The 26,660-nt window shown below is 46.8% G+C and overlaps 1 protein-coding gene across 1 annotated transcript in view; it reads right to left on the reverse strand.

Annotated features, from left to right (window-relative positions):
- Nucleotides 1–24,034, reverse strand: part of CC2D2A (coiled-coil and C2 domain containing 2A) — a 139,214-nt gene extending 115,180 nt beyond the window's left edge. Inside the window, exons 1-4 of the mRNA XM_032593081.1 lie at nt 23,871–24,034; nt 18,727–18,785; nt 16,559–16,642; nt 14,594–14,717 (exon numbers count right to left, since the gene is read on the reverse strand). Coding sequence (XP_032448972.1) covers nt 14,594–14,717; nt 16,559–16,642; nt 18,727–18,765 — 247 coding nt within the window. The 5' untranslated portion in view covers nt 18,766–18,785; nt 23,871–24,034. The remainder of the gene's footprint in view (nt 1–14,593; nt 14,718–16,558; nt 16,643–18,726; nt 18,786–23,870) is intronic.
- Between the last annotated feature and the right edge of the window lie 2,626 nt (nt 24,035–26,660).

Consider the following 26,660-nt stretch of genomic DNA (forward strand, 5'->3'; position numbering starts at 1 on the left):
GAACAGAAGCCAGGGCATCAGCTGAGATGCCGTGCGATACTCCAGTTGGGAGTTGGAGGTGGCTTGGATCCGCATTGGAGTGGTGGATATGGTGGGAAATAGGCGTACTTTAGGTGTTTTTGGTCTATTCTGAAGGTAGAGGAAACAGGACTTATGGGGACATATCGATGGGGGCAGATGAAGACAGGGGTTAAGGGTGACCCAAGCCATGGAAGAATGAAATGTGTGTTTAGTGAGATGGGGAAGACCATAGGACAAAGGGTTTGGAGGAGAAGATTAGGAGCTCAGCTTCAGTGGAGTAAAATCTGAGTTGTCTCAGGAGAGATCACAGACCTCGCTAAAGGTAAGAGCTAAAAGCATAAAACTTCTAGAAGAAAATATAGGAGAAAAATGTCATGAACTTGGGTTAGGCAAAGAACTTTTAGATATAATCCCCAATGCACAATCCATGAGAGAAAAAAAGTGATACACTTGACTTCGAAAGACATGATGAAGAAAATGAAAAGAGAGGCACTTGGGTGGCTCTGTCGGTTGAGTGTCTGACTCTTGATTTCGGCTCAGGTCGTGATCCCAGGGTCGTGGGATCGAGCCCTGCATCTGGCTCCATGCTGAGCGTGGGGCCTGCTTAAGATTCTCTCTCTCCCTCCCTTTGCCCTTCTCCTCTGCTCGGCATGCTCTGTCTCTCTCTCTCAAAAAAAGAAGAAAATAAAAATAAAAAGATAAGATAGTTACTTGGAGAAAATATCTGTGGATTATGTATTGATAAAGTACTTGTATCCCAGAATATACAGAGAACTCTTACAACTTCACAGTGAGACAAAGAATCTGGTTAATAATGAGCAAAAATTTAAATAAACATTTTACTAAGATGATACAAAAATGGCTACTAATGAAAAAATACTATCATTAATCACTGGGGAAATACAAGTTAAAAGCACACTGCAATGCCTTTATACACCTTATAAAGACTATAATTAAAGACTGATGATACCATGTGTTGGCAACTCTCATAAACTGTCGGTGGGAGAGTAAATTGACAAAACCGTTTTGTAAAACCGATTGGTAGTTTCTTAAAAGTTAAATATAAATGTATCATATGACCCAGAAATTCTACTACTTATCAAAAGGAATGAAAACGTACATCCATGCAAAGACACGTTGCAAATGTTCTTAGCAGCATTATTCGTAAGAGCCCCAAACTGGAAATAATCCAAATGTCCACCAACAGGTGGTTGAATAAGTAAAATGTGGTGTATCTGTGTGATGGAATAGAACTCAGCATGAAAAAGGGATGAAACATGGATAGATGCTACAACATTTATGAATCTCAAAAAACATTGTGCTAAGTGAGAGACGCCAGACACAAAACACTGCAAACTATATGATTCTGTTTACAGGAAATGTCTGGAAAAGCCATATTTATAGGCAGATAAAACAAACCAATGTTTGCCTAGGGCTGGGGTGGGAGTTAGGATTAACTGTAAATAGGCACAAAGGAACTTCCCGGGGTGATGACACATTCTAAAACTGGACTGTGGTGATGGTTGTCCAAATCTATACATTTCCTGAAAATCATTGAATGGTATCCTGACAACGGGTGAATGTGACGATATGCACACTAAACTTCAATAAAGCTATTAAAAATGTGAGTTGTCTCATTGGACAGGTGCACGTGGACATTGGGTAGAAGTCTGCCCATGTAGTCTGAAAGAGCGCTAGGCTGGGGATATACATTTGGGAGTGGTCAGTTACACACGTGATATGTATATGTTAGAATTTCAAGTCTTTTTTTTTTTAATTTTTTTTTAATGTTTATTTATTTTTTTGAGACAGAGAGAGACAGAGCATGAACGGGGGAGGGTCAGAGAGAGGGAGACACAGAATCCGAAACAGGCTCCAAGCTCCGAGCTGTCAGCACAGAGCCCGACGCGGGGCTCGAACCCACGGACCGCGAGATCATGACCTGAGCCGAAGTCGGCCGCTCAACCGACTGAGCCACCCAGGCGCCCCTCAAGTCTTGAGATGAACAAGAGGATGAGTGTTGATGCAGGAAAAAGGGCCAGGCACTGAGCCTGGGTGCTCCAACATTTAGAGGTTGGGGGTGGAAGAACCAGCAAGGAGACGAGAGGTAGAGCCGGTGAGGGAGAAGTAAAATCAGAAGAGCAGGTTGCTGGCAGCAAAGAGCACAAGGAGGAGGCAGCAGCGAACGCCACCGAATGCCGCTGAAGGTCAGGAAGATGAAGACTGGGAACTGACCAGTGAATTGGGCAAATGGGCAATTCACTGGCCACCTCAACAAGAGCAATGCCGGTGGCGAGTGGGGATGTGAGTCAGATTGGAGTAGGTTCAGGACTGGAGACAAAAATAGGGGTAGATGACTTTGGAGCAGTGTCGCTCTCAAGGAGTCTTTTGGAAAACGCCTTTCCTGATAGCTAATAACGATGATGATTCTGTGTGTTTTTTTTTTTTTTTTTGTATCTGTCGTACTCTTCCTTGAGATGGTCAGTGAGGTGTGGCCACGGGAGACCGAGGAGAGGCTCAGGAAACAAAGTTCATCACACCCCCCGAGTTCTAGAATCAGGAGGCATGGCACGCCATGCAGGGCCACATGGAATGACAGCAGGGTGGTCAGGAGGCGAAGACAGGAGCAATGTGAGACCTTAGGCTACGGTCTTTACTGGAATTTCTGAGGGAAAAAGGCAAGGTGGCGTTAGCAGTTTAGAGCTGGCTAGATTGAATTATTCTGGGGGGCTCTCAGCTACTATCTCTAGTTAGTGGCCCGGTGCCTGGCCCTGGGATGATGCAGGCAGAGGAATATTGCTTCCTGGGGTTGTACCCACCAGAAAATGGTGAGCTCTGGGTTGGTTAGTGAACATATCAAAGGCACACTCCACTCTGAGCCCTTTGCCACCTCTAAGAATTGGCTACAGTCTCCTCAACCCAGAAAGTTTTTTTTTAAAGATCTCAAACATCATAATATCCAGGAAAAAATTATGGAAACAATGTATTATTTATTCATTCTTGTTTTAATATGTTAATTTAGTCCCCTCCGTACCGGGTGAGGTAGCAAACGCCAGCGTTGGTGAACTTTTTGGCCGGAACATTCCCCAGCATGCCTGCTCTGACTAGAATGTTCTTTTGCTTCTCCAGCTGCTAGACTCCAAGGTAGCTGCCAAGACCCAGATCTTTTGGGCGGGTCTCCTCTGTGCCCCATACTGTACTTTGTAACATTTCTTTCCTGGGTCAGTCTCTCCAGGGCTGGGTGGCTTTTAAAAAGTATGCCTAAAATGAATGATCTATTTCCTTAAGTTTGCATCAGATTTCGCCAGATTCCCTACTTTCTTTTCAACCAGTACTGAGAAGTTGGCTCCGAAATGATGCTTTAATCAGAGAAACTAACACGAATGAATGGAAAACAGATGTCAGTAATGAAGAAATTTATGTTCGTAAGACACTACTTAACATTTGATAGTTAGTCCCTTAAGAGATGGTATGAGTTGGAATCTTGGGGGAAATGTGTGTCCTTTTTTTCTAGATGTTTATTTGATTTGGAACTAGCGTCTGCTCAGTGAAATGCTTTCTTTCTTTGGAATGTCATGACTATATGTATGTTTGAATAGCAGATTAGGAGCCAAAGCTTTCACTGCATGATTTATACTGCTGTTAATCAGGGGCGCCTCTGAGCATGTGCTTGGTGCCCTGGAGAGGCCATATAATCCGTGGGCTGGTGTCTGAGTATCCGAATACAGTCTGACTTTCGCAACACCTGGAGGCCTGTAGGAGTGCTATAGTGTAGACAGGGTTGCAGTTCAAGGTGAGGAGCTGGGCTGCTACCACCAAGGGGGAGGCCAGACCCAAGAGAGGTGTGGGAAGGAGTCAAAGATCTGGATCCAGGAGAGCAGATCTGGTTACGGAGGATGTGGTGGGCGGGTAGGGGTGGTAAGTCAGCACGTGTGAGCCCCGAGCATGGCCTTGAGCAAAAAGCAGAGAGGCCAGGTCGAGACATCTGTTCACTCAGTAAGCATTGTTGAGTGCCATCTGGATACGGGCCTTGTGCTAAGCAGAGCTGAAAGTCAGCCCCTACCTTCAAGAATTTCTAGTCCAGTGGAGAGGGGAGGTAATAAAAAGATGACCTCAGGGGCGCCCGGATGGCTCGGTCGGGTAAGCATCTGACTCCTGATTTCAGTTCAGGTCATGATTCCGTGGGTTGTGAGATCGAGCTCCACGTCGGGCTCTGTGCCGACAGGGCAGAGCCTGCTTGGGATTCTCTCTCTCAGCCCCTTCCCAGTGCTCTCTCCCTCTCCCTCAAAATAGATAAATAAATGTTAAAAAACAAACAAACAAAAGAAAGATGACCTCAGACACTCACATGGGTGCAGGAGCCATGAAGTACAGAGAAGCTCTACTCAGCCCGCACTGGGGCGTGGGGGAAACTTTCTAAAGGAGGTGGTGTGTATATTGAGTTTTGAAAGGTAAGCAGCCAGGGTAAGAGAAACAAATAAACAAAAACCCCGAATAGAGAAGGGGTTAGTTTAGGTAGGGAGAGTAATGTAGGTGATTCACCCGAATGACACTCTTTGGTGGGGGGAAAGAGGCACAGCCAGAGTGGCAGTCTTGTGAAGGCTCTATGCTGGCTCTATGCCCCGTATGAAGAGTCCCCTGGGGGCCTGGGGGCCACGGCTGACAGTGCTGATTGCAGGATTGCTACCGCACCTTCCGTGGGCAGCTGGAAACCCTTAGCCTTAAAGACCAGTCAGGCTTGGGATTTGGGGTGTCAAGTGATGCTGTAGTGTGGCCGTGAAGAGCACACAAGTCTATGGACTGGACTTGAAGTCCTGGCTCCTCTTACCCTCTAGCTGGTGCTTCTCTCCGAACTCAGTTTCCTCGCCGATAAAACAATGTCTGAGAAATAATGTCGCTGTGCCTGCCCTGTCCTCGCACTCAAGAAAGGTAATTATTTTTGTTAGTTATTTGGCAACGAGTGCTTCTTTCAGCTGGAGGAGACAACTACGTGTGCACCAGACCCTCCGTAGGCGCGTTCTGTATATCATTTGATTTCACTGTCGTAACTGCTGCATAATGTCAAGACTTTGATTATCCCCATTTTATAAATGAGGTTCCTTTGGTTTGGGAAGATGAGGTTATCGCTCAAGGTCCTGTGGTTGAAAGTCGTAACGAGTAGTAGGGAGTCTGATTTCAGCTCCTGTAGGTTTCAAGGAAGGTGTGCTGAATGGAAACATTTATCTCTTTTAATATCTTGGCGACATAATGGGATGTGGGCAAGGAAGAAGAATGAGGAATCTTGGTAGAAATCTTATCAGAAAGCTTGCTAAGTGGCTCAGAACATGAGCTTAAGCTCTCAAGAGTTCAAGACTGTCAAATTTATCATCTGTCTGCCTGCCTATCTATCTGTCTATCTACCTACCTACTTGCCTACCTACCCTCCTATCACCTACCTATCTATCTTGGTGTGGGGATGCCTCAGGTAAACCACTAAGTGCTAAGGGAATAAAGTAAAATGGAATCATGTGAGCTTAAAAAGTCCCATAGCGCTAACATAAACTGCCCTGTTGGGGCTAGGGAACCCACTGAATCTGAGGTTTCACCTAGGGAAATGTAAACAGTATTTATAAATGGGTCATGAGAGATAGCTTTGATGATCCATTTACACAGAGTATTAGCCCAGCCCAGTTTGGGGGTGTTGCCAGGATGTTTCGACATATAAAAATCAATCAATGGGATACACCTTGGTAACAGAACCACGGACAAAAAACACATGATCCTCTCAACTGATGCAGAAAAAGCATTTGACAAAATTCAACATCATTTTATGATAAAAACATTCAACAGAATAGAGATAGAAGGGAACTACCTCAACATAGTAAAGGGCATATATGAGAGCCCACAACTAACATCGTGTTCAGTGGTGAACAACTGAAAACTTTTCCTCTAAGATTGGGAGCGAGACAAGGATGCCTCCTTTCACCGCTCTGATTCAATGTAGTACTGGAAGCCCCAGCCAGAGCAGTGAGGCAAGTGCCACAGACTGAATGTTTGTGTCCTCCCCAAATTCTGATATTATAACTTAACCCCCAGTGCGATGGCATTTGGAATTGGGGCCTTTGGGAGGTAATTAGGTCATGAGGGTTCCACTCTCATGAATGGGATTAGTGCCCTTACAAAAGAGATCCCAGAGAGCTCCCTTGTGCCTTCTACCATTCCTCAGGGCAGGAGGACAGCCATCTGTGAATCAGGAAGTGGGCCCTCCTTACCATGTACTAAATCTGCCAGGTCATTGATCTTGAACTTCTCAGCCTCCAGAACTGTGGGAAATAAATTTCTGTTCTTTATGAGCCACCCAGTCTGTGGCATCTGTTACAGCAGCCCAGACACATTAATAGTGCAAGAAAAAAAGCTACAAAGCCATCCTAAATTGGAAAGGAAAATAGAAAACTATCTGCGCTTGCAGATGACGTGGTCTTACACTCAGAAAACTCTACAGATTATACACAAAAGAACTGTTCAGCCAAGTTGCAGGATATAACATCGACATGAAAAACTCAACTGTGTTTCCATCCACTAACAACAAAAAAATTTAAAAAGGAAATTAAGAGAACAATTCCATTTAGAATACCATGACAAAGAATAAAATATTTAGGAAGAAGCTTCACCAAGGAGGCAAAAGACTTGTGCACCGAGAGCTGCCAAACATTGCTGAAAGAAATTAAAGACACAAATAAATGGAAAGACATCTCACGTTCATGTATTGGAAAACTTAACACTGTTAAAATGTCAGTACCACCCAAGGTGATCTAGAGATTTAATGCAATCCCTATCAAAATCTGACTGGCATTTTTCACAGAAAGAGAGAAATTCATCCTTAACGCATATGGAATATTAAAGGACCCTGAAATACCCAAAATGATTTTGAAAAAGCGTTGGCATTCTCACACTTCCTGATTTCAAAACATATCGCAAAGCTACAATGATCAAAACAGCATGGTGTTGCATAAACAAGACATACAGACCAATGGAATAGATAGAGAACCCAGAAATAAACCTTTGCGCATATGGTCTTCAACAGGGGTGTGAAGTCACTTAATAGGGAAAGAACAGTCTCTTCAACAAATGGTGTTGGGAAACTGGCAATTCACACGCAAAAGAATGAACTTGGACCCTTACCTTACATCATATAAAAATGCAATCCAATGGATTAAAGACCTACATGTAAGACCCAAAATTATAAAACTCCTAGAAGAAAACATAGAAGAAATAATTCATGACATTGAATTTGGCGTTGATTTGTTAGATATGTCACTAAAAGCACAACCAATAAAGGCAAAAGCAGAGAAATAGGACTACCTCACGCTGAAAAACTCTTGTGTGTCAAAGGACACAATCAATGGGAGAAAATATTGGCAAACCATGTATCCAATAAAGGGTTTATAATACAGAATACGTGAAGAACGCCCATAACTCAACAGCACCCAAAACAAAGAACTTGATTTGAAAGTGGAAAAGGATAGACATTTCTCCAAGCATGATATACACAAGGTCAACAAGCACATGAAAAGATGCTCAACATCACTAATCATCAGAATAATGCAAATCACAACCACAGTGAGGTGTCAGCTCCCATCCATGAAGATGGCCCGTGTAGAAACAATGCAAGCGGCAGATAACGAATGTTGACAAGGATGTGGAGAAACTGGAAACTTGGTGCAGTGTGGGTGGGAATATAAAATGATGCACCCGCTACGCGAAACGTATGCCGGTTCCTCAAAAACGAAGCATAGACCTACCATCTGAAGTGGCATTTTCACTCCGTGCTTCGTGCTTCTTTCAAAAGAATTGAAAGCAGAATCTTGAAGATATATTTGCACATTCGTGTTGACAACAACATTATTCACAACAGCCAAGAAGAGGTAGAAGCAATCCAAATGTCCATGAAGGATGAATGTATCAGCAAAATGCAACATATACATGCACTGAAATATTATTCAGCCTTAAAAAGGAACAAATTCCTGTCACATGCTATAATAAGGATGGACCTTAAAGACATAAACGCTAAGTGAAATAAGCCAGTCACAAACACAAATACTGTATGATTTTACTGATCTGAGGTACCTAAAATCGTCAAATTCATTGTAATAGAAAGAAGAATGGAGGGTGCCAAGGGACGAAGGCAGGGGAAGTGGGGAGTTACTGTTTAATAGGTAAAGAGCTTTGGGGGCCCTGTGTGCCTCAGTTGGTTAAGCATCCAACTCTTGACTTCAGCTCAGTCAATCATTTCATGGTTCATGAGTTCAAGCCCCGAAGCGCAGAGCCTGCTTGGGATTCTCTCTGTCCTCCCTCTGCACCCCTACTCGAAATAAAAAAATAAACTTTAAAAAATTAGGCGCAGAGGTTCAGTTTTGCAAGATGAAATAGTTCCAGGGATCTGTTGCACAGCTATGTGAATACAGTTAGCTCTACTGAAGTGTGCATTTATTTTATTTATTTATTTATTTATTTTTTCAACGTTTATTTTTGGGACAGAGAGAGACAGATCATGAACGGGGGAGGGGCAGAGAGAGAGGGAGACACAGAATCAGAAACAGGCTCCAGGCTCTGAGCCATCAGCCCAGAGCCTGACACGGGGCTCGAACTCACGGACCGCGAGATCGTGACCTGGCTGAAGTTGGACGCTTAACCGACTGCGCCACCCAGGCGCCCCTGAAGTGTGCATTTAAAAATGATTAAGATGGTGGGGTGCCTGGGTGGTTCAGTCCGCTGAACGTCAGACTTCGTCTCAGGTCGTGATCTCACGGTTCGTGGGTTCGAGCCCCACGTCTGGCTCTGTGCTGACAGCTCAGAGCCTGGAGCCTGCTTCAGATTCTGTGTCTCCCTCTCTTTCTGCCCCTCCCCTGCTCCCGCTCTTTCTCTCAAAAAAAAATGAATAAACATTAAAAAAATGATTAAGATGGCAAATTTTGTGTTATGTGTATTTTTGCCACAATTAAACACACACACACACACACATATAGATATCTCAAAGGCAAAAAAAACAAAACAAAAGAAAAAGGATCCTTAAATGTGGCAAAATCTTGTTAATTCTTGAATATGGTGCTGGGCATATGAGGTTCACTGGATTATTATTATTATTATTTTTAAGTAAGCTGTACATCCAACGTGGGGCTCAAACTCAACCCTGAGATCTGGAGTCACATGCTCCTCTGAACCAGCCAGGCCCCCTACTTCACTGAATGTTATTTAATTCTGTGCACATTTGAATTTTCCTAATGAAAAATACAGGCCCCCAAGGGTATTATGTTTAGGATCTTAAAGATGTGGCGCTTGCCTTGGTGATACTTGATTTACCTTGAGAATATCAAAAAGCTATTTTGATAACCAGACGCATAAAGCCCGAGTAGATGGGCTAAAGAGTTGTGAGCAGAGGGAATACATTTGTACTTCCCGTTTTCTGCAAAAAAAATCATAAAAGGGGTCGAGGAAGAAATGTGCCTGGGTGATAAACACTCCTGTCTCCAAAGAGCAGTCGGCCTACCCGGTCTCACTGTAGAGCCGAGAGCACCCCGTCCCTGTGCCTCCAGCCTCGCCCAGCAAGGACGACGGGGTGGTGGGGAAGGTGCTCTCTTACCATCAGGCCTCTGTAGTTTTACTCTCATGTCCTTAATCAGCTAGTTCTCCCGCAAGCCGACAACACCTGAGAGGGTAGGACCCTGTCTGAGGTGCTCGTTGTTACGCTGCTGGGCACAGTTGTTCCATAAATGTCACCGGGCCCCAACCCTGCCCCAAGTATCGCTCTGGGCACTGGGGTTGGGTTCAGTCAGGAATGAAGAAGACGAAGTCCTGCTCTCAGGGGCAGTTCACAAACAGTTGCTTGGAACATGCTGGGGGCGGGTGCGTGCTCTAGGGGAAAACGGAACCCTGGGAAGGACAGAATAGGTGACGAGGTGAGAAAGTGCTATTTTTTTTTCAATTTTTAATGTTTTATTTATTTTTTGAGGCGGGGAGGGATAGAGAGAGAGGGAGACACAGAATTTGAAGCAGGCTCCAGGCTTTGAGCTGTCAGCACAAAGCCCAATGCAGGGCTTGAACCCATAAACCGTGAGATCATGACCTGAGCTGAAGTCGGATGCTTAACTGACTGAGCCACCCAGGTGCCCCAGAAAGTGCTCTTTTTAAAAAAATTTTTTTAAAAGTTTTATCTATCTGTCTATCTATCTATCTATCTATCTATCTATCTATCTATCATCTATCTATTTAGAGAAAGACAGAGACAGCTCGAGCAGGAGAGTGGCAGGGAGAGAGGGAGAGAGGGAGAGAGAATCCCAAGCAGGCTCCACAATGCCAGCTCAGAGCCAGACGTGGGGCTCGAACCCATGAACTGTGAGATCATGACCTGAGCCGATACCAACAGTCGGATACTCAACCGTCTTGAGCCCCCCGGGGCCTCAGGAAAGTGGTCTTTTAGACAGATGGTCAGCAAAGGCCTCTCCTGCCCCCAAGCCTCCCCTGACCTCCAGACCCCTACATCCACCTCCACTTGGACATCCGGCAAACTCTGTCTTTTCCTCATTTTACCCCAAACCCGTTCTTTCTGCCATCTTCCTCTGTAAATGGCAACTGCATTTTCCCACTTGCTCAAGTTAAAAAGCTGACGTCGTCCTTCCTGCTTTCAAAACTCCTGTTCAGTCCAGCCATAAACCCCATTGTCTCTACCCTCCAGATGCCCCAAGTCCCACTTTCTTTCCACCTCTTCCACTACTTGGTCCCAGTCCCCCCCCCCCCCCACTGCCCACTTGGATGTTGTCTTTGCTCTTCACCTGGTTCTCTGTTCTGTTCTTGCACCTTCCAGAGTCAATTCCTTAGTACAGCAGCCTGCACCCTTAAGTCTGAGCACACCCTCCCCTGGCCCTCATTTCACTCAGACTGAAAGTGTAGGGGCCCCGAGGCACCTCCCTTCTCCTCTCATTTCCCATTTGTCCTCCCTGCTCACTCTGTCAGCCACTCTGGCCTCCTTGCTGGTCCTAAAACATACCGAACACACTCTTGCATTAAGAGCACTTTTCTCAGGGGTCTCCCATTTGCTCCAGGCTCAAAGATGGTCTTGCTGGAGAGGCCTTCCCATGATGATAAAATAGCAACCCTCCCTCTCATCCCTGAGGCGTCCCATCCAGCTTATTCTTTATCTTTGTAGCACCCCACCCCTGGCCATACTGTATAGCTATCATGTCTATTTCATTTTCTCCTTTTCCCTTTCACCCCCAACTGGAATATAAACTCTGGGAAGGTATTAAGGCATTCTCTTCTTGTTCCCGTTTTGCAAATAAAGAAACTGAAGTTTAGGGAGATGGAGGAAATTGCCCAAGAGGGTAGGAAAGGGACAGGTAGAGAGACTGGTACCCACACTTGTCTGACCCCAAAGACCATGGGCTTTTTGTTTGTTTAAAGTTTATTTGGTTATTTTGAGAAAGAGAACAAGCAGAGGAGGAGCAGAGAGAGAGGGAGAGAGACAGAATCCTAAGGAGGCTCCACGTTGTCAGTGGGGCTCGAACTCATCAACTATAAGATCCTGACCTGCGCTGAAACCAAGAGACAGACGCTTAACCGACTGAGCCACCTGGGCGCCCCCAAGACCACGGTCTTTATGGTTACAACTCTCCTGCCTTTCTGCCACAAGCTTATTGAAGACATGGTTGGGGAGCTTTCCCCGGGTGGGCACCAGAGCCTGGGAGTGCTCAGGTGGTCACGAGGCTTTCAGGGGTCAGTAAGCAGTCACCCAGGTTGGGAGATGGGAGAAAAGGAGAAACAACTGGAAGGGGCCAGAGTGCATAGGGTCTTGGAAACCAGAACAAAGAAAGAGTGTGGATTTTATGCGATGCTTATCACAGATTTCTGAGTGGGAAAGTGATATACAGAAGGTTTTTTTTTTTTTTAAATGTGTATTTACTTTGAGGGAGAGAGGGAGAGAGAGTGTGTGAGCAGAGGAAGGGCAGAGAGAGAAGGAGAGAGAAAGAATCCTAAGCAGGCTCTGCACTGTCAGCACAGAGCCCGACACGGGGCTTGAACCCACGAACCCTAGCACTGTGAGATCATGACCTGAGCCAGAATCAGGAGTTGGACACTTAACCAACTGAGCCTCCCAGGCAGCCCCTAGGGCCATACTTCTAACAAATGGCAAAGGTGTGCAACTTCCCAGGCACGGCTGCCTCCACCTTGCTCAGGGCACACCGTTTTCTGCCCACGTTTGTGGGTTTCCAAGCCGTCTGTCCGGAATCCTCTTTCAGCAGTGCTACCTCAAGGCTCCCACACACCCTTCAGCCTGAGCTCCTCCATTGCTCTGTCTCAGCCTAGACCCCTTGCCGTATTTCTCAGAGCTCTTCGTCTTCCCCTGTCCCCCATCTGTCTTTCGCCCTACTGTGCATCGGCATCATGGATGAAATCCATTCGGCTCTCTTGACCACATGGCTAGCTTTCTGCTGGTCTTGACCTCTCACTTCTGACTGATGCCTGGCCCCACAGGCTTCTTATCCACCAGGTGCCCCCACCTCAGTCCTAGGGGTGTTTTCTTTGCCCCTTGGCCCACCAGTGCTGCGAAATTAGCAATAGTTGTAGCTCTATCCAGGGACATCCAGCTACCCGCTAGTCATGACCTCGTTGAGGCAGGCGGATCCTAGCTTTCTATTGTTCTATTGTTCTCCTCTTCTCCAAATCAGAAATCACGGTTTTGTTTATATTTCACTTTGGACCAATGCAAACTCCAAAAGTCTTTTCTCGCCTTGTAAAAAACCCCTTCGTCACTGTGTGTTTATCTACGTAATACACTAGTGCCTACTGTTTGAATATTTATAACAGTACATACTATTTAAAATACTTCTACACCCTTTTTTGATTTCATCCTCACATCACTCCCATGGTGATCATAAATAATATTTTCCTCATTTTAGGAATAAGGAAAGAATTGACTTTTTGGTAAGAGTCTTATTATTGGCCAACCCCTCCGACACTTTTTCCCTTGATTTAAAAATAACTATTTAAGGGGGACTTGAGTGGCTCAGTCGGTTATGCTTCTGACTCTTGATTTTGGTCAGGTCATGACCTCACAGTTCAGGGGACTGAGCCCATGTTAGGCTCTGCCATGACAGCCCCAAGCCTGCTTGGGATTCTCTCTCTCCCTGTCTCTCTGCCCCTCTCCCACTTGACCGTGTGTGCTCTCTTTCTCTCTCTCTTTCTCTCCCCAAATAAAACATAATCTTAAAAAAAATAACTAAATATTCAATAGTTGTGCTATGGACTGAATTGTGTCTCCACACAATTTATATGTTGAAGCCCTAACGCCCACTGTGACTATTTGGGGAGAGGGCCTCTGAGGAGGTAATAAAAGTTAGACGAAGTCATACAGTGGGACCCTGATATGATAGGATTGATGTCCTTACAAGCAGGGACACCCGAGTGAGCACACAGGGAGATGGCAGCCAGCTATAAGGCAGGCAGAGAGGTCTCACTGGAAACCCACTGCTCTGTCACCTTGATCTTCAACTTCCAGCTTCCAGAATTATGAGAACATGGATGTCTCTTGTTTGAACCGCCCGGTCTATGGTATTTTGTTATGGCAGCCAGAGCTAAGACAAGTTGTAACCTTTCATAAAGAATACTTTTGAGCAGTCAGATAAAGAAGTAACTATATGGGGTAAAGTTTGGTTCTGTTTTACTAATTTGTAACAGTCCTATGATATCATCGCTCTTCGATGGGAACCACATTTTTCTTAAGGTTGGACTTGGGATGAGCTTGCTTCCAAAGCCTTCTGGTTTCCAATAGTTACTTTATGCCCCAGCCCTGCTGTAGGGAAACGGGGTGACAATTGTGTAATGATTGCTTAACAACTGAAAAGTGTAACACACCTTTTTCTCTTGTCTAATCCACTTTTCATGAAAAGCAACAAGTAAAGGGTGATCCTTTTTCCTACAATGAGCGGATAACTAATGATTGTCCATGATAGTGGAGGTTCTTGGAAGGGGGAATTCAAGCCACACTTTTTGGATTTGCACTTTTTGGATTTGGATGGCTTCCTAACCATTTCACCCTACCTTGAATTTCTACAAATTTGATCACCTGTACTATTTTTTAAAAATGTTTCTTTATTGATTTTGAGAGAGAGAGAAAGAAAGAGAGAAAATGCAGGGGACAGGTAGAGAGAGGGAGAGAGAGAATCCCAAGCAGCTTCCCTGCTATCAGCACAGAGCCCGACACGGGGCTCGATCTCATGAACCACAAGTGAGATCATGACCTGAGCCGAAATCAAGAGTCGGCGCTTAACCGACTGAGCCACTGAGGTGCCCTCACCTGTGCCATTTTTATTTCAAGTAACACTTCCAAACATATATGCTTAGAGAAGTACGTCCTGAAACTATGTGTCCTGTCTCCTAGACAGATGCTAACCTAGGAGAGTACCCACAGAGTTGGGGTGCAGTGGGGGAGGGGTGGTAGCCTTGTATGAAAAACATTACCCATTAAAAATCCCATATTGCTCTGTGCTGATTACAATAGGCAATAAACACTGGCTGAACTGAACTGGGGGACACTTACTCCGGGGGCCTCGACGGGTGGTCATGCTCACGGGGCGAGTGTCAGAATCTTCCTGCAGGGGCTCCGGCTGGTTGCCTAGGTGGGCATTTTCAGACACCATTTCCTCGGGGCCAGCGGCGGGCAGCTGTGGGCAGAGGGGCAGAGGATGTTACCCCCAGGGCTTGGGTTGACACAGATCTTATCTGGGGATGAGGTGGGTCACTCAGTGAGGGGACAAGCCTTAGTACTATTCATATCTAGATAACCGTGGTGCTGTCACCTGTCAGAAAAGGGGTGCCAACCTTGAGTTCGTCTAAGAGGGTTCTCGTTAAATTACTGAGGCATCCCCAAATAAAATAAATACTTCCACTATTTCTATGAATAATGTGCAGACCTTTGCAGAAATTGGGTGGAAAGGGGGAGCAGGAAAGCCACGGCCAAAACTATGTGATCCCAACTCCAAATCTTTTGGAAACAGCTGCCAAAGTGTCCCCGGGGAATTCAGGGCAAAGGACAGCCTGTGGCTCCTTCCCCAGGCTGTCAGAGGACAGGCCGGTGAGCAGAGATGACAGTGGAGGCCAAGGATGAGCGATGACCTTTGGGGCCAGACAAAGGCTTGCCTCCGAACTCAGATGAACTGAGGGACTCGGGGCAAGTTATTTAACTTCCTGGCTTCCTTCCTTCTTCATCTGTAGAACAAGGGAGTTGAAGACAGCGGGTGCACTGAGATGCTACTTTGTATCGGCCACGGTGCAAAGCACGGCATTGTGATTCAAATAAATGGTCTGGGGTGGACCCCAGGCACCGACTGGAAAAAAAAAATCTCCCAAATTCCATTCTGAGGTGCCGCTGGGGTTACGCGACAGTACTCTGGATTTCTTCCAACACCCCCCAAACCTCTCCTGCTCCAAGGTCTGCAGTCTGGGCTCCTGCACGGGTCACATCCAGGAGCCGGTGCCTAGGAGGGCAGTGCCAGGTACCATGCTCCCCCCTCCCCGTCCCTGCCTCTCTCTCCTGTGCCTGTGGCCCAGTAGCTAAGGACGTGCACCCGTCCCGGCGGTACTCTGGGTCGCCTGCCCTGGCTGCAGAGCCTCTGGGGGAGCCTGCAGGAAGGGGTCAAAGCTCCCCGAGTGGCCAGAGAGGCTGGCCACGTGGCTGGCCGCCCCCCTCCTCCCCCAGCTGCTCCATCCGAGCTGCGCAAGCAGAGGCCGCCCCTCGGCCAGCTGGCCCCACCGGAGTGCGGTGGGGCACAGAGAGGGGGCTTGTCCCCCGACTCCCCGACTGCGGCTACCTCAGTGCCTTCCCCGCATCCACACCTCCTCACGTCCCAGCCACCCTCTCCAGGCAGCCCCATCACGTGGGTGCTGGCTCAAAATGGCGCTCCCTTCCTTCCCTCCCCTGCTGGCATCTCGATGCTTCCAAGCAAGTTGCCCCTCCAAAGAGATCTTCCCTGCCTCCCCTCCTCAGAGGACAGGGGCTCCTGGGCGGTGGGGGGGGGTGTTATTTACCTTGAGAAGGCTGGCCTTGCAGGGGGATGTTCTCGGCCGAGGAGGGTCACTTCTGAGGAGAGCTGGAGGGGGGGCGGGGGGGGGGGCGGGCGCTCTGGTTTAGACTGAAGCTGAGCCCGGGCTTGGAATTGGAGAAAGGGGGAGCGCCCCATGATTAGTAATCCTGCACTGCCATCTATCGCCGGCCTCAGTTCATGGCCTTTGAGGACAACAGTAAAAAGCCTCGTCCCTCTTTTCTGGGCTTCTCTCAGGAGATGGGAGGAACCTCAGAGGGAAAATGCCCGGGGTACTGACCACAGCGTCCCTGTGAGGGTCACCCTTAAGGCCCCACACCGGTCCCACACCCTGCACCTTCCCCCTGCACCCTTGTCTTTTCCAGGGTGCCCCGAGGAGGATGTGTGGTCCCCTAAGGGTGCCCACACCTTGTCAATTGGCAGGCCGATGCACAGGCAGACACAGGGTCCCCAGCACCACATACCGGTTTCTTCCTTTTCTGTCTTGCCATCTTTGAGGTCTTCTTCTGGCTTCCCACACCTGCATCCTCATCATTTTCATCGACCTCCTTTGTAAAAATGTAAATGGAAGAGCGGTCACTGAGTCTGTGTGTCAGTTGGGGAATGGCGGTAAGAGAGGAAGAGGGGTGCATTTTACGTATTCACCATCCTGCCCCCACCCCTAAAGTTGAGTATGGGCGAAGGGACAGTTGACATGGTCTAAGCAGCTACCAGCCTTTACTCTTCTCAAAGCAGACATGGTCTTGAAAAGTTGTATCCAAATGGAAACATCATAGATGAGATGATCTTGGAGCCTCCATCGTTCACCCCTACAACATCCGCCGTGCTTCTGGCCCTGGGGACACACAGATTCTTGCTGCCCTCAAAACTCACAATCTAATGAAGGCCAAAAACAAGGGACCCTGCCAGGACAGCTGGTCTGGCCAGAGAGAGGACCCCAGCACAGGATGACATGGGAATCAAACCAGGGGTTTCAAGGGCCGGGTTCCTCTGCCCCCAGCCTCAGTCTCAGGTACAGAATAATAAGGATATATGTTAAATCGTCACGAAGTCACAATTCAAAGACAATGTTCGTGGGTTTTCTTGAAAACAGAAGTTCTTTCACAGTGCAAACTTTTTCTTTTTCTTTTTCCTCATGACGCTTTCTAAAGTTTTAGTGAGAAGATGTTAGAGCTGAATGCTCTCAAGTGTTCAAGCTGCAAACTTCTCTGGTCCTAGACCTCTGCAAACTGGGGCACCACTTCTGGGCATAGAAGAATTGCAAGGTAAACCTGGAACCTCTCCCTGTTACACCGAGTTCATTAGAAAGGTGTTCAAAGTGAAATTGGGATTTTATTTTTTTAATACTGAAATAAACTTGGAACACAAAGGATGGATTTTAATGATAAGATTTAAGATTTCAAAGAAATGTCAAGCAGGTTGCTGAGTCAGCCTCCAACTGCACATCCTGCCCTTGGCCGTGGAGGTTAGAGAAGATGAGAACTTTGGTTGGTGGAGGGAACCCACGTCCTGACCGGCCAATGGGCATAGCTTGGGCTTGTCTTTTGTCCAAGGGACCTGAGATCTCTGATTCATCCTCTGGGTGAAAGCCCCATCCTCACTGGGCCTCCTGACTCAGGGTCCCCAGGTAGGGAGTATTCTTAGCTTAGGGGTTCACCAACTTAGATTATAAAATGTTGCTAACATTGAGGTGTGCAAGTGTGGTCCTTAGTTCATGTCTAAGTTCTCACTGGCTACAATGGATTTGTGAGGAAATCTAGGCCTTTATAATTGCTTTATTTTGTTTTGTTTTGTTTTAGTTTATTTTGCTTTCCAATAATGTTTTGAGTCTCTATCAGTGGAAAACTGTCCAGTAGGACCTCAAATTAGATAGAACGGAAACTCCCTGAGGGCACAGGGTTTTTGTTTTGCTGCGGTATCCCCAGGGACCAGCGACACAATAAATATTCGTTGCGTGAATAAGAGGATGTAGATTTATGTGGTTTGAAGGTACTTGATATCTTGCTTAAAGCTAACCTGTGTGGTTGTAGCTGGGTAATGTGGTTCCTTCAGGCTTTAGAAAACAGTGTGTCTTCTCCATTTCGGCCTCTATGGTCTCAAGTCAGCGGGCCCTGCAGACAGGAGAGAAGCTGCGGTTGAGAGACTTTCTCCTCCGTTCTGAGGTCTGCGGTCTCCAAGTAGGAGACGGGCTCCCTTCTCTGTTGTAGATAGTGTTTAATGATGGTTTGTACACGATGAGTTAGAAATGGCAGGACTCCACGAGACAGGATTTTACTGGTGGTTATGATCTACAACTGGTTCCTTCAGCCTGAAGTTTTCTACAAATCAATGTGCTGCCGCAGAGCTGACTCAGTAGCAGGTGGTCACTCCGAACAGCTGTGTGTCACGAAATGGTGACCGGGCAGCTTCAGAGCATTCGTGTAGAGGTGAGCCCCTGGAATGTCTGCAGGGACGCGTTTCTTACGCCATCAGGCCCCGTCTCCACCGCGTGCCTGACATAGCGCCCTCTGCATTCAGTAGGCGTGCAATAAAGGCCTGTTGCTGGCCTAACTTCCTCCCTCACAAAGACGTGTGATGTAAGTGCAATGCACACACAGCCACACCTTCGGGGGACATCTAAGCAACCGCTTACCTCTGTGATTATTTTCACTTTTTCTTCCTTGGGATTCATTTTGGCTGCAGTGTCTGCTCCTGGACAGGGAATCAAAACAAAACAAAACAAAGAAGTCAGGCCTTTGAAAATCAGTGAAACATCTTTCTTACTACCGATGTCTATGAGGCTGACCTCCGTGTTAGAGCATACGGTCCATTCCCAAGGAATATGTGCTTGCAGACCCAGATTGGTGGAAATGAGCCCCAGAGGAAAAGGAAGGATGCCAGACCCTTCTGGCCCGTGGGCCTGGCAATGAGCCCAGCAATGAACCTGGTGCCACTGGGCAGCAGGTGGGAGTGAGGAAATTCTGCCCTTGGAGTCAGAGGAGTCCAGTTCATAGCCTCTCCTCTCCCCTCAAACCTCCACCTTCCCACCCCCTCCTCACTCTCTCCCCTTGGCCTTGGTTCTCATTTCACTGAACAGAGAGATGATGGGGGTGGGGTGGCGGTGGGGGGGGGTCCATCCCCAGCCCTTACCCCACCCGCGGAGTCAGGTTACATCTTCTGCCTCCACTTGTACCCTGCCTGCCTCTGCTCCCATCTAGGCTGGGACCTCAGCCTGTGCACTAGGCCCCAGCACATTCCTCCTCCACGACCTTGAGCTGACAATTTCCCCTTTCCCCTGGATAATCACTTCTTCCTGCTCTATTGGTTCATTTCCTTCCATGAACAAAGTGCTGTGATTGGCCCCTTCTTTAAAAGGGCTGTCTCTGGACTCCACTTCTCTTTCTAGCTAGTGTTCAATTTTTCAACCTTCTACAGGAAAGTTCCTCACACCTTCTCTTCCTGGATAGGTTTGCTGGGCCCAGCAGCCCCTGAACCTGCTCCTGTCAGGGTCCCAGTGACTCTGTGTCACCACATCGAATGATCATTTCTCAGTGCTCATCTTATTGACTCTCAGTGGGTCAGTAATGAAAGTGACCCATCACCTGATTTTTCCTGAAACGGTTTCTTCACTTGGCTTCTGGGATATGTTCTTTCTTGGTTTATCATCTCTACCCCCTCTCAGACTCCTAAGCTGGTCTGTCTCCATCTTCTTAATCACCACACGGTGGGGTCTGCGTTGCCCCTACCCATCCCATTGGTGGTCTTACCCTGTCGCTTGGTTTTAAATGCCATCCACCTACTGGTACCCCCCACACTTGCACTCAGGGCCTGCACACCTCCCCAGAGCTCCAGACTCAAATATCCAGGTGCTTGATGGATACCTTCACTTGGCTTAACATGCCCCAGATGAAGCTACTTGTCATCGCCCCCTGATCTGCTTGTCCTGCAACCTTCCTTGTTGCAATAAACAGAACTCATTTGTCTGAGGTCAGAAACCTCAGACATACGCCATATTGTGTCATTCCTGACTCCGCTCTGACTTTCACATGACACACGACGTGCAATCCATGGAAATCCTGCCGGCTTTGCCTTCAAATTATATGGAGAATCCAACCTCCTCTATCCACCTCCACTGTTGCCACCCGGTCAGGCACCATTGTCTCTCGCATGGCTTCTTGCAAGACCCTCCTAACTTCTCTGCTTCTCACCTTGCTCACCCACAGGTTGTTCTTTACACTGAAGAGAGTGAATTGTTTAAAATTCAAGCGCAGTCATGTCATTTCTGCACTCAAAATCCAATGACTTCTTTTTCCCAACAGAGTAAAATCCGAAACCCTTTCCATTGCTTACAAGGCGCTCCATGATCTGCACTTAAATCCTCTGGTCTCAGGGCCTTTGCACTTGCTGTTCCCTCTGCCGGGACCTCTCTTGCCCAAGATAACTGCAAGGCTCTCTGTTTCTTTTAATTCCTTGAAGGCCCTACAGAGACCCTTCAGAGAAGTCTTCCCAGAACACTCATAATACAATGGTAATCTGCTTCCCTCACCTTCCTGGAATTCTCTAACTATCTCATGATGATTTCTTTTTTCCATAGTACTTGTCACCAGCCGACATATATACTTATTTGCTATTGTCTGCCCATCCCTGTTAGAATATAAGCTATAAGAGGGCAGGGACATTTGCTCATTGTTTACCTCCAGAGCCTAGGAGACATTCAAAAAATGTGTTTCAAATGAATGACTAAATCAGTACTTATTGGCTGTGTCTTCCATGTCCCCATTCTGGAGCCCTTTAAATCTTCATTGTCCTCTCTGGGCTGCTGAGAAGATCAAAGGAGAGAGGGCGTGGGGAGAAACACCAGGGCTGACCAGTTGTAAGCCCTTCCTAATATCCTGGAATCTGAATCTCAGCTAGGCCTTGTCATTTAAGCAGCTCATCTGAGGTGTTCAAGGTTGCAGTGACCCTGATGGGGAATTAGCATATTAAAGGGAAACAAAGCATCTGGAAATCTGTTGTCTCCTCTCCAGACCTCCTCACAGGCTACCAGAAATGGAGGAAGGAAACTGATGTCAGCAGTTCAGAAAATAAAAGGACGAGGAGGTGATCTAGAAGGAATGAGGGGCAAAGAATAAGACTGAAATGCCCAAGGACACGAAAACTCTCTAGTAAACAACCCCGGTAATTATGAGTTGGAAAAAAAAAAAAAAAAGAACTGATGTATTTTAGGAAAGAAAGATTCTTCCTCAATAAGTAAAAAAAAAAAGTCATATATGAAGTAAATAGAAGAATGAAAAATGTAACAGAGTTGATTTTTTTCTCCTCATTCTTTCCTGATCATTACCTTTGAATGAGTTTCTAAGGAAATCAAATGACATCAAAATTTATTTTTTCATGAGCACGGATCCTAAGAGAAGATAAATCAATACTGTTCGACTTTAATATGTAGCTTGTCATCACCAAATGCATTGAGCACTTGTTAATATATTCCTATTGGCAACATCCAAATAAGAGCCATGATTTACCGCAGACTTATTTTGTGCTATGTCTAGATGCAAGGTACCACCAGACCTTACAACAACACTTCTAGTTCAGTTCCTCGTGCCTCAATTCACCTCTGAGGGACCAAGGTTTCCTCTGAGGTTAACCTCCGGCAGGATACACGATTTGTCCAAGGTTATAGTTATTAAATGTCACATTCAGAATTTGACCCCAAGACTTGGTGATTCCACAGTCTTCCCCATGCCCCTCTACCTCTCTGTCTCGCCATTGATCCCTGTTTTGTGATCCTATCAGGAACCAATCTATGCTAGTTCAGTCTTCTGGAAATATGTACAATTGAAAGCTGTGGAGTATTGCCCCAGTGAGAAAGGGCTGTGGCTACTTTAGGTCAATGATTTATTTAACTTCGTGCAGAAAACCAAAGACAGTTTTCTGGGAAGGTACTGCTGAGACCTTTGTCCAAACAAATGGACTGTCTCTGAGGGTGCTGAGTGCATCAGAGCCCTATCCAGAGGACCCTGTGACAAGTTCTACAGGATGTAGGCAAAAGGATGAAGGTGTGTTACAAGAGATGCACTGCATCTGACCTTGGGCTGCTTAAAAAAAATTAACACAATGTGAGTGTCCTATTCCAAAACAGTGCAAACACGGGTGTATAGAAATAGTGAGACCTTTGTGGAAAATTAAATGAACCTGGGTCCCAATTCCAGCTCTACTTGTCAGCTGTGTGATCTTGGGCAAATGCCTTCGCCTCTCTGAGATACATTTCTTCACCTGTAAACTTGCAAAATTCCTACCTCCAAGATTATCGTATAAGGGCTAAATGATAGACTGCATGGTAAAATGCCTAGCATGGACCAGGCTCTCGATATCGGTATGGTTTTTAACAAAAGGTGATGTTAGAGAAAGAAAGTAGAAAAAGGAGTGGGGATGGAAAAAGAGCTTAGGGGACAGAAGGGGAATCACAAGAAAGACCTGAGGTGACACTGAAGTCCCCCATTACCATTTGTGGTTTCCACCTTCAACCTCCTGGCTCCAAAACCCAAGGTCCCCTCTTTCCCTTCCCCCAGCTGGGCCCAGGGGAGTTTCCTTTCTCTTTCCATTTGTGGTGCTTCTGAAGCTCTCCCCTGCCCTCAGGCCCATGGGTATTTCCTCCCTGCGTATGGTGCTTAGCTTTTTCTGCCCTGCCCTATTAGGGTTGGAGCCTGGACCCCTGGCAGGTGCCACACACACTGCTTCTAAATTCATTATCTGAGTCTACAAAGCATTCCAGCCACAGCTTCCCTTTGTCTGAGGTTGGTGACAGATAGCTTTATGGAATCATTCAATCGGCTCGGTGTAACACATGTCACCCTGGCAGAGTGCATATAAATGCCACACTTGCGCTGCGCTCTGTGGTATATGCCCAGTGCGTTCACGTGATGAACTAAGTGATCCCAGGCCCTTTCTGGGAGTCATCTGTTGTGTTTCAAGCACGCTCGACACTTTTATAAATATCTTACGGTACTTAGCTCCTTGTACTGCTAGCCTCCGTTTATAGGGCTGTCTTCTGCACAGACTCTGTGCTTCTGAGCTGGTCTAATGCATTTCTGCTTGCTCTGAACTTCAGCCCATTGCTTGGCACCTTGTTCATGCTCGATAAACGTGTGAGCGAATGACTCTACACGAGCTCTAAGAGACAGATTTCATTCTGGAGCCGAATTTATTTGCAGAAGAGGTTATATGAAAATCCAATAACAGGCGTGCACTTCCCACGAGACCTTATTAGCTTTCCATAGCGCCTCTTTGCAACGGAGGCAAACTGTAAGTGTAAATACCAGCCCGCAGATTTTCTTGTGGTCTCTTGGAGCAGTGATCCTCATCCCTTTGTCTGTAATGACTCTTCCTCTGCCTAATGCCAAGAAAAACGAAGCCTGAAATGAGTGGCACTTTGCCCCTGGGACCAACGTGAACTGAGACACTCAGAGACGCGACCCGCAGCAAATGTTTCTGGGAGACAGGAATGCGACAGAATGGCAGGAAAGTCCCAGGACGGAAGCCGAGCAACCCTGTGGGAGGGATTCCACCCAGCGGCCCTGAGAGCTAGACATCAGACAGCCGCTCAAATCAAAGCAGCCCAACTGACGCTCTATGATTTCAATTCCAGAAAGTAAAACGTAAATCTTAGTGGGTTCTCAACCCCTACACTCGCAATTCATGAAATCGGCTAAGGGGGGACTGAGGGGTTGAGCTCCAAGCCGGGGTCACGAGGGCAGGACGCCCTTGCTGCAGCCCTGCTCCCCGGGAAGAACTGGTTACCTTAAGCAACTTTACAAAGCGCTTTGCAGATTCCGCTTCCTGGGATGAAAGGAAAGTGGGGAGAGACGGAGTCTTGCTGTCGAATCTTCTGAAAGAGTCCAAAGGGAAAGGCTGAACGTTGGGGCGGACCCAGGGCTGCTCCCTGGGAGGCTGAAGCTCTGGGAGCAAAAACACCCTCTTAGCAACATGTTCCTAAGGGAGGTCACTCCGGCTTTTTTTTTTTTTTTTCTTTTAAAGTGACAGGTGACTTCCAGTAGCAGAGCACGGACATGCTGGGGGAACAGAGGAGCCCAGCACAGACAGGAACCAGCTGGGGGCAGCTGATCAGAAGTCAGGTGGGGGGGCTTTAGGAAGCATGCCCTCCCTTATGTCATCGGGGTCACTGGGCATTTCTGGCAAGAGACAGGCGATGCTCAGATGCGGGAGGTTTAGAATCACGAAAGGTCACCATGAGTGGGCGGTGCACCTGACTTATTTGCAGCCAAGGTTCTGGGCGGTGCTGCTGGGCAGCGGTGAGTGTTTTCCAGTTAAATGTGGAGGCTGGATGTCCAGGATTAATCTTTGCGTATTTTTGGAATCCTACTAAGATTGCTCAAAGAGGATATAAGTGGTATTGGCTTAAAAAAAGCAAAGGTCATGGGAGAAGTGGCAAAGCACATGGAAGAGAAATGGAATGGATAGACCAAGGAAAGCCACACTCCAACCTTTCTGGTGTGTGTGTGTGTGTATAAATGTATCCATCTGGGTACCCTGTGTGTGTGTGTGTGTGTGTGTGTGTGTGTGTGTCTTTGCATGTGTATCTGTGTGTGGGGGGAGGAGAAATGAGCCCATCCATTCTACAGAATTCCAGAGAGGGTCAGGACTAGGTTCAGGGGGGTGGGGGTTGAATCCTGTCCCTCCAAAAGAAAGTATGTTGGAGCCCTAGCCCCCAGTGCCTCTGAATGTGACCTGATTTGGAGACAGGTCCTTACAGACGCAATCAATTTAAAAAGAGGTCATTAGGGTGGGCCCTAATCCAGTATGACTGTGTCTTTATGAAAAGGGGATATTTGGGGACAGGGACAGACATGCACACAGGAAAGATGATGTGAAGACCCAGGGAGAGCAACATCTACAAGCTAAGGGAGGACTGCAGCCCCCAGAAGCTGGGAGAGAGGACCAGAACAGACTCTCCCTCACAGCCCTCAGAAGAAACAGATCCTGCCAATCAATACCTGATTTCCTTTATATTTTATATTATATTATTTTGTTTATTTTTTAACATTTACTTATTTATTTATTTCTGTTGATTTACTTCTTTGAGAGAGAGAGAGAGAGAGCGAGCAAACATGAGTTGGGGAAGGGCAGAGTGAGGGACAGAGAGAATTCCAAGCAGGCATCACACTGTCAGGGTGCTGAGGGTGACATGGGGCTCGATATTATGAATCGTGAGATGACAACTTGAGCCAAAACCAAGAGTCGGATGCTCAGCCAAGTGAGCCACCCGGGCACCCCTGTTTATTTTGTGACACCTGATTTCTTACCTCTAGTCTCCACAATAGTGAGACGATGCATTTCTCACCGTGTATGTGGTACTTTGTTACGGCCTCCCCTGCAAACGAATCTAGTCAGATACCAAGGCAAGTGGGGCTGAAAATTCACGAAGATGTGAACAGCTATGCATAGAGGAGTTAGATCCTCAGGACCCTCCCTTACTCCTGGCAGCCTGGAAGTATGCTCATCCTCCTTACTCCCCCTTTTCTGTCCCCCCCCCCCCCCCAAAGGAGATTGGAAGCTACTCCTCAAGGGAAGTTGGGCCAGAGACACTCTGGCCACAAGTTCCCAGGTACAGCAGAAGGTGGATGTGTCTCAGGGCTGAAAACTGGGCAGGAAATGGAGAGGAGGCAAGGTCCTTTCCTTCTCACAGAACTGAAGTAACCTTTGGCTCTCCTTGTGTCACCTCCAGCAGCACCAATCTAGAAAACATAGAAAATTATTTTCTGGTCACAAAGAACAGACCCCAGATACTGACATTTCTGGATCCTCCAGTGAAAAACTAGCATATTGCCCTTGCAAAAAAGCATTATGGAGAAAATGAGGGGATCTCAGGTTAAGAAATAACACACTTGTAGTTATAGAAAGAGAGAACCGAGAAAATGAGAAGATAGAATTAACAAAGAAATAATAAAAGAAAAACTCTCAGAGGTGAAAGAGTAAATCTTTAGGTTAAAATATTCTATCTAGTATCTAATAATGGCACAAGGAGACAACAAAACTCCTCAGTTTGTGCTTCAGTTGTGGTGGGAAAAATATTCTTCAGAGAATTCGTAAGTATTGGCTTGCACTATACTGTTTGATTTATTTGTGCTATCTATATCGTTTAGGAGTCTCCTAAGTGAAAAATTTTAAAAGAATTTTTTAAGTTGATTTATTCGTTTAGAGAGAGACAGAGACAGCATGAGTCAGGGAGAGACAGAAAGAGAGGGAGAAGAGAAAGAACCCCAAGTAGGCTCTGCACCGTGAGCACAGAACCTGACGTGGGGCTCAAACTGATGAAACTTCAAGAGCATGACCTGAGCTGAAACCGAGAGTTGGACGCTTAATCTACTGAGCCACCTAGGCACCCCCTACGTCACAAATTTTAAAAGGTAATCTCAAGCTACTGTATCCCATGGGGTGCTGGGCAAAGGCAGATACAGAACTTTCCTGGAGGATTATATCTTCAAGTACTTAGTTCAGGAAAGCTGTGGATAAACCTTGTTGAAGATGAGCTCACAATCCAAAGTTAGCCAACACAACAGGAAATAATCA

The sequence above is a fragment of the Lynx canadensis genome, chromosome B1 (genome assembly GCF_007474595.2).
Source record: "Lynx canadensis isolate LIC74 chromosome B1, mLynCan4.pri.v2, whole genome shotgun sequence".
NCBI classification, from domain to species: domain Eukaryota; kingdom Metazoa; phylum Chordata; class Mammalia; order Carnivora; family Felidae; genus Lynx; species Lynx canadensis.